This window comes from Caenorhabditis remanei, chromosome I (assembly GCF_010183535.1).
Source record: "Caenorhabditis remanei strain PX506 chromosome I, whole genome shotgun sequence".
Classification (NCBI taxonomy): Eukaryota; Metazoa; Nematoda; class Chromadorea; order Rhabditida; family Rhabditidae; genus Caenorhabditis; species Caenorhabditis remanei.
Genome location: NC_071328.1, coordinates 11,739,710 through 11,746,817, shown reverse-complemented (window position 1 = coordinate 11,746,817; position 7,108 = coordinate 11,739,710). Strand labels below are relative to the sequence as shown.

General features: G+C 36.4%; 2 protein-coding genes across 2 annotated transcripts; one reads left to right on the top strand and one right to left on the bottom strand.

Moving 5' to 3' along the window:
* Positions 1-2,855: 2,855 nt before the first annotated feature.
* On the top strand, positions 2,856-4,307 carry GCK72_002606 (uncharacterized protein; the record flags this gene model as incomplete). The annotated part of the gene is made up of 4 exons (XM_053723511.1): positions 2,856-2,936; positions 3,188-3,265; positions 3,311-3,386; positions 4,156-4,307. 4 exons carry the CDS (start codon positions 2,856-2,858, stop codon positions 4,305-4,307), a joined length of 387 nt encoding a protein of 128 aa, XP_053592156.1.
* A 434-nt stretch (positions 4,308-4,741) lies between these two features.
* Positions 4,742-5,717, bottom strand: GCK72_002605 (uncharacterized protein; the record flags this gene model as incomplete). The annotated part of the gene is made up of 4 exons (XM_053723510.1): positions 4,742-4,880; positions 4,970-5,051; positions 5,099-5,180; positions 5,640-5,717. 4 exons carry the CDS (start codon positions 5,715-5,717, stop codon positions 4,742-4,744), a joined length of 381 nt encoding a protein of 126 aa, XP_053592155.1.
* Positions 5,718-7,108: the final 1,391 nt, after the last annotated feature.

The window sequence follows — 7,108 nt, the reverse complement described above, 5'->3', positions numbered from 1 at the left end:
AATAAAATAGCGATTTGGTCGTAATTTATGGCGCATTGTGTGCAAACACCGTCACGTCAAAATACACGCCCCCCGTAGAAACCCCCGTCGTTTGAGCTGTCCGGCCCCCTTTAAGCAGACATGTCAAAAGTGAGTCGAAATGGACAAAATCGGGGGAAGCTAAAACAGGCTGAAGAAAGATTTTTTTTCGGTAGAGCTCGTTTACTTCAGGACAAAAGTAGGCGTAGATCAAAACTTAGAATGATAGAATACCATTCTTCTGCTGTTTGGATCGCTAAATTTCTTTTTCAATTTCCAGTGCATTTTTAAAAAGAAGATGCTTTCCAAAAAGTTGAAAACACACAAAACCATGTGGCAAACATTTTGGGGCGTGGCCAATCTTGTAGGTCTATTACACCGAAAACTAAAAAACCGAAAGAAACTGCAGGAAAAAAAGAGTTCTTTGAAGCTCCGCCCCTTCTGAAAACTGGGGGAGGCAGGTGGGCGGAGCCTGGAGAAAGGAAAACGAGTGAAAAGTTCTGAGCAACAATGAGAGTAACAATTTCCAGAAAATGACAGCTATGAAGGAAGCAACCTATAATTTTGGAAAATGTAATCTTAAAATTCCAAAAAATATTGTTCAAAAATTCGAATTTCATACTACGGTATAATTTTTCGCGCCTCAAAACTAACTTCTTCAAAATTTGACCACCAAGTAAGTTTTAATTTCAAAAAAAAACGTTTTGATCCGCATTTAAATTGACCATGTGTCTCGGGAGAGACTGATCGATTGTCCTCCTCTCCCTCTCTGCAACTATCCGATTCTTTCCATCGCGCAGTCCGAGAGCCGAAATAGTGTGTGAAACGAGGAGAGTTTAGAGAAAAGACAGTTCCGAATGAAAAAGTGAGAGAGAAAGGAGATATTCATGGTAAATATGCGGAAATAAAGGCGGGAATTAGGAGAGAGACGGAGACATGAAAAGTCAATGCATTTCTGGGTTAGTGGAGACACGAGAAAACAGAAATAAGAAGAAGAAAAGAAGAGATCCAGAAGATGTTGGGAGATAAGAGAAAGAGAAAGACAGATGATCTTTGAGGATCGTAGGCAGAGAGAGTGAGAGAACATGACGTGGTCTGATTAAGGTTTTCGAGATAATATCTGGCTTATGATGAGGTGGTGATTCAGAAGAGTTCGTCTAGGAAGGAATTGTGATCTCTAATTGGAAAGCAAAACTTGTGAACTCGAAGATTCAGAAGTTACGGTACTGACGAAGAGACTGTTGATTCAACTCATTTCATGAACACTTGATGGAAGTTTGTCAAATTTTAACGGCTACCACGAAGACATACGTTTTTGTATTTTTTTTCGAGTTTTCATTTTTGTATTTTTTCTTTTTTTTTGAGATTTTTAAGGTAGGTTGGAACGAACGGTACTGGTAAGAGCTGTGCCAATTTACAATTTCCGAAAAAGGAAGTCGGAAGAAGGAAGACGGGTGTAAATTTTTGAAAAGGGAATTCGGAAGTTGGGTTCTGAAAGCGGAAGTGGGAAGTTGATTTTGAAAATCGAGGAAATTTTTTTCTAGTTATCACTGAAAACGGATTTTGGTTTTCATACACAATTTTAACAACAACCACCAAAATTCAGCCGAATTTTCGTCAAAAGTTCAGAAATTTTTAGAAAATGTTACACGGAAGTCGGAAGTAAATTTTCACAAAGGAAGATGGAAGTCGAAGGAAGGAATTGCAAACTTTCAGTTACAGTTTTAAGTTGAAAATTCGAGGATATGTCTAACTGTCATCTGTTTGTTGTTGTTATAGATAAAATTCATTATTGTAGTTGACATTTCAAAACTTGTTTTTTGTAAGTTTTCTCTATTTTTGTAGGGAACGGATTTTTTCTCGACGACCGTGAGACAGGATGAAAGTTTCCCGTCGCGAATCTCTGCTTCTCCACTCTCCCTGATCAGCTCAGCCGCCAGGTATAAAGAAAGTATCTCAGCTAAAGTTTTTCGGCGTTAGATACAACCTTGAGCATTTTCTGAACACGAGCTTCGATCTGGTTGGCGACTGGACAGGATATTGATCGGTCGAATTTGGAACACGAGTTTCGATCTGAAGTTCCGATGATATTCAGTCCCCATTCACAACGACTCAAAAACGCAACGAGAACCCATCGAAACTGACTAGGGACGACTAGGGTTTCGATCCGTAACTCCACGGACACTCGGTTGGCTTCCCTAATGAGAAAACTGGGATCCATGATAACTGGTCTATCGGATTTATCCGATAAATTAGTATTCCAATACACTGGACACCACTTTCTGAGCACCATATCAAACAGGACAGGGTGGTCAACAGAGTGGTGAAGAGTGGTCAAGAGGATCTGCAGGCACAGCTTCTCTATGACTCCGGCCGTGGATATTCAAAAGACTCAAACGGTGTCCATGCCTTATCATCGGACCATGTTGTTTCCCAGGCACTCCTTCATCGAGTATCCAGGTCGAGGTGCTTCTTCAGTGGAGAAGCGGCCAGCAGAGAGTGAAGACTGACGATTTCTGATGGTTTCTCCTTCCTTATATGCACAGAAAAGTAGGGCAGATCCTTATCGTAAGCTCACCAGATTGAGGTCAGTAGGCCACGGTTTCTTGTTATTTTTTTTGAAATTTTTTTCGTTTTTGAATTTAAAGAGTTTTCTAGATTCTATTGGAGTTGTCTCAAAGTGTATAAACAGTATATCGAGCACCATACTCGAGGTTGTGAAATCTCAAAGAATACAAATTTTCAAATGAAACCAGGGAACGTATTTGAAAATCTACAACGTGAAAAATCATAATTTCCCAAGTTTTTGTTCGAAAATTTATTCATTTTTAATAGAAATGTCTGAGGATTTACGTTTATCAGCAAAAGGAGATGTATTCGAAACAAATGATAGAATTTTACGACTCGGAAAAGCAAAGGTAGATCAAAAACTGAACATTTTAAGCTTTTAGAATTTTCAGAATTTCATCCTTGCCTATATTTTATGGAATGCAATATTAGCTTGTGTATTTTTGATATTTAATTTATAGTAGGATTGACTAAACAAGTTCAGAGTTCAGAGAATTCATTTCAATTTCCAGCACAAAAACTGAAATCAGTATCATTTTCTGTCTTCCTTTTGTGAGTTTTCATTCAAAAATCCCAGAAAAAACGTCATAGGAAATTTCAGATTGGTGCCTGCTTCGTGTTCACTTTTGCTCTAAAAATGAAATCAAAAATGATTTTTGGAATTCTGGCTGCATATACGGTAGGTGACTATTTCATTTTCTCGGCCATCAATTAATAATTTCAGATTATTTCTCTCGGCAACAAATTGTTTCGTTTTCTATATGGAGTGAATGATGGGGATTGGTTTCATAGGTGTTTTTGTGAGTTTACAGGTTACTGTAGCTACAGTAATCCCAAACGTTTCAGTTGGATCAGTGGAAACTTTCCAATCAATAATCACTATTTTACACTCTATTTTTCAATGTTTCATCTCATTCATTCTAGTTAGAATGAGTTTTTGGTAAGTTTTAAAAGGCTCTATTACAGTTTAGATGTCCTTTAAAAACTTGAACGTCCCAAAAAACACTTAGACGTCCCTTGAAACATTTAAACGTCCTTTCGGATCCCAAATATGTTCAAAAATGTTTAAACGTCCCAAAAAACATTTAGACGTCCCAAAAAATGTTTAGACGTCCCATTAAATATTGAGACGTCCCTTGAAGTCCGAAAATTTGGTTTTAAATAATTAGACGTCCCAAAAAACATTTAAACGTCCCAAAAAATGTTTAGACGTCCCTTCAACACTAAAAGCCACTGAAAGTGTTCAAGGGACGTCTAAACATTTTTTGGGACGTTTAAATGTTTTTTGGGACGTCTAAATGTTTTTTGGGACGTCTAAATCTTCAGAACTATATTTTGGGATTTCAAGGGACGTCTAAACATTTTATGGGACGTCTAAACGTTTTTTGGGACGTCTAAACTTTTGAAAGGACGTTAAAAAAATTAGAGTTTGAAAGGACGTTTAAGTGTTTCAAGGGACGTCTAAGTGTTTTAAGGGACGTTTGAGTTTTTAAAGGACATCTAAACGGTAATAGAGCCGTTTTAAAATAATTGGAAAACGGGGAAAAAGACAAAAAAATACAATTTCAGGGAAATGGATGCAAGCTGTTGCTGTTGCCATTGTTGTATTCTTTGTTGCTGCTGTTGTCCATGTTTTGAAAGAAAGTATGATGACGAATGGAATCAAATCAAAAGTGAAAAAGGATCGCATTTGGTCGAATAAATTGATTTTTTTTGCTTGATCTTTACTATAAAAATGGACGGTTCCGAGAGACTTATTAATTTTTTTATTAGTATTATTTTGTTTGAAATTACAATCAATGGATCCAAAACTTCACTTCTCTAGTTGAATTTTTTTATGATAGTTCCCATATTTTCTTGATATCCTTTTTTAAAACTGTGAAGGCGACACGACAAAGAAAAGGGGAACCTATTTTTGAGAGACAATCACGAAGACAGGAATAGGCAAAAATACTTGGAATTTGTAATTATATAAAGGTGAAAATCAGATCTTTCGTTTTGTAGTTGATCACTTTTTTATATCTCTTCCAGTTGTCGAGATGTGCGACTCTGAAGTCAAGCAGCTTCTCAACGCTCCCCTCCCCTCTCAGAAATTATATGAACTTCTTGGAAACCGACAGTTGAAAATAAATTTCTTTTAAAAAATAATCAATTTTCAATCAATCTTCTCGTTCTCCTCCTCATCACAATCCTCACTTTCAGAACATTTCGTGCATTTATATATTCCCATTTCTTGAATACATTCGTATATTTTATTCTTCTCCAAATCATCCTCATCGGCTAATCCATTGCACCTTTAAACATAAATGTGAGGTGGAAATACAAATAACACAAGAAAACTAGACGTTTACGTTAGGAAAAATTTTCTTTTTCAGTTTCTTACCAGCTCAATCTCATCAAAACCACCGAATAAATAGAGCTGAAACCAACACGAATGATAGAGAATACAACGAGAATTAGGTAATCTAAAAATGTGAAAACTGTCAAAATGAAAAAAAAGAACCTATATAACCTGTATAATACGGACTGCTCACTTCCAGAACTATAAGAGTTCGTGTGAAAAGGAGATAGAATTCAGCACATGTATCAATTACCTGGAATTCGAAACACAGGACTCAGAATCTAGAATCCAAAGATTCAAAGTCTTACTGTAAAAACTGCGATTATTGTAAACATCGTTTTCGATTGACACCATAGCGAACAGAGAAGAAGAAGAACACAAAATAACTGAAATTGTCAAAAAAAAGCCCTATGATTGATTCACTCGAAAAATTATTTACATTTAATATTCCACTCGACGTATCAGTTCCTTTGTTGTGTAAAATGCTGGAATTTTTTTCAATTTTTCAATTTCAAAAATTTTTGAATTACCTTATAATAAAAAACAAAATATTTGAAACTCCCAGAATCAATTGGATAATAATAAAGTATATTATCCAGTACTGAAATACTATTTTTGTATTTGAGTAGAGTACGGTTTGGTACCGCACTCCACCGCAATTTCTTGAGTTTAGGAAGAGCGCACTTGTGAAAAACCTCGGCCACCAGCTTACCTTCGCTCGAAGACCACAAACTCGAACCGAAGTATTTGATAAGTCGACTCCAGCTCTTTTTCGCTCAAACATCGTCATTTTCTTGAGATACGTTTTTGTTTTGATTTATTTGCTCGTTTGGAAAAAATTTAGAAATGCATGTTTTCTTATTATTACGTTTATCTTGAACTTTTCTAGTTTCGGAAAACTATTTCATCGAAAAAAAAATAATAAACGAGTTGAAATGGCACACGATGGCACATGATAGCAATGATGACACGAGGGAAAAATGATGCGAATAAATTAGAAACTGATTAGCTGAACAAACGAAATCTAGTAGAAACATTAGGAAGAGAAGAGAAGAATACTATTGTAACGGTTTCCTCATCAAAGGTCTTTGATTTGTGAATTGTTTCATGAAGTTGGCATGATGGATCTGGCTGATGGCTGGTGATTGATTGAGATTGTATGTTTTGGAATTGTTGTTGTTGTTGTTGTTGTAGGAGGACGTGTTGGTGAGTTGATGTCTATTGGAACTCCGGGTGTTTACTTCAACATCCTGCAACTTCTTTAGAGAATTCTATAAGTTAACTACTATTTAAAGAAAAAATTTCACTGAACAGTGGAATTAAACATTTAGAGCTGGTAAGCAGAAAATGGAGAGAACCAAATTTAGAATCGCGATTACACAATTCGGATTTCAGAATTAAGAATCCGAAATAATGAAACGAGGTTCTCAACTTCAGAATTCAATTACTAGAGTTCATCATTTGAAATCAAAAAAACAGAATCCGGTGTCTAGAATCGTAGAAACCAAATTGAGAATCCAAAATGTAGCTTCAGATTCCTACACCTGAAATCCAGAATCCCGAATCCGGGACCCAGAATTTACAAGACAAAGATATTACCTCGACACCTCTCAACATATACCATTCCGTCTCCACTTTCGGTCCATTCCGAACGACGAGTATGCTGGAAAAAAACCAAATTATCCCCAATTTGATTAATTTATTCCACAAACCGCCAGGTATCAGCCGCCAATCGAGTATAAAAATAGACGAGACGAGAAGCGATCATCTCATAGACAACTTCTTTCTTTCCTTTTTGAATATACTCTCCAATCGTACTGTTGAAAAGAACAAACGCGACACGGAAGACGTCGTGGAATCGATTCTTCGGAAGAAGTGGAAAATCCTCACGGAAGTTTGTTCTCGAGACATAAGAACGGTGTATGTCTTGAAGGATTGTGGCTGACTGAAATGTGTTTAAATAAAATAATTTCACTATTTATTTACCATTCCAGCAATAATTTTCCCATGCGTCTCGTTATCATTCGACAAAATTCTGACGAGAATTTCACGAACACTGAGCCAGCCGTGGTTTTCACTTGTTCTGCGGAAGAGTCTGAAACTCTTAGTTTATATAAATAATTGTTTTCCCTTATAATTATTTCTCACAATATCTGAGACTTTCGAATCTTCCAGGCCAGA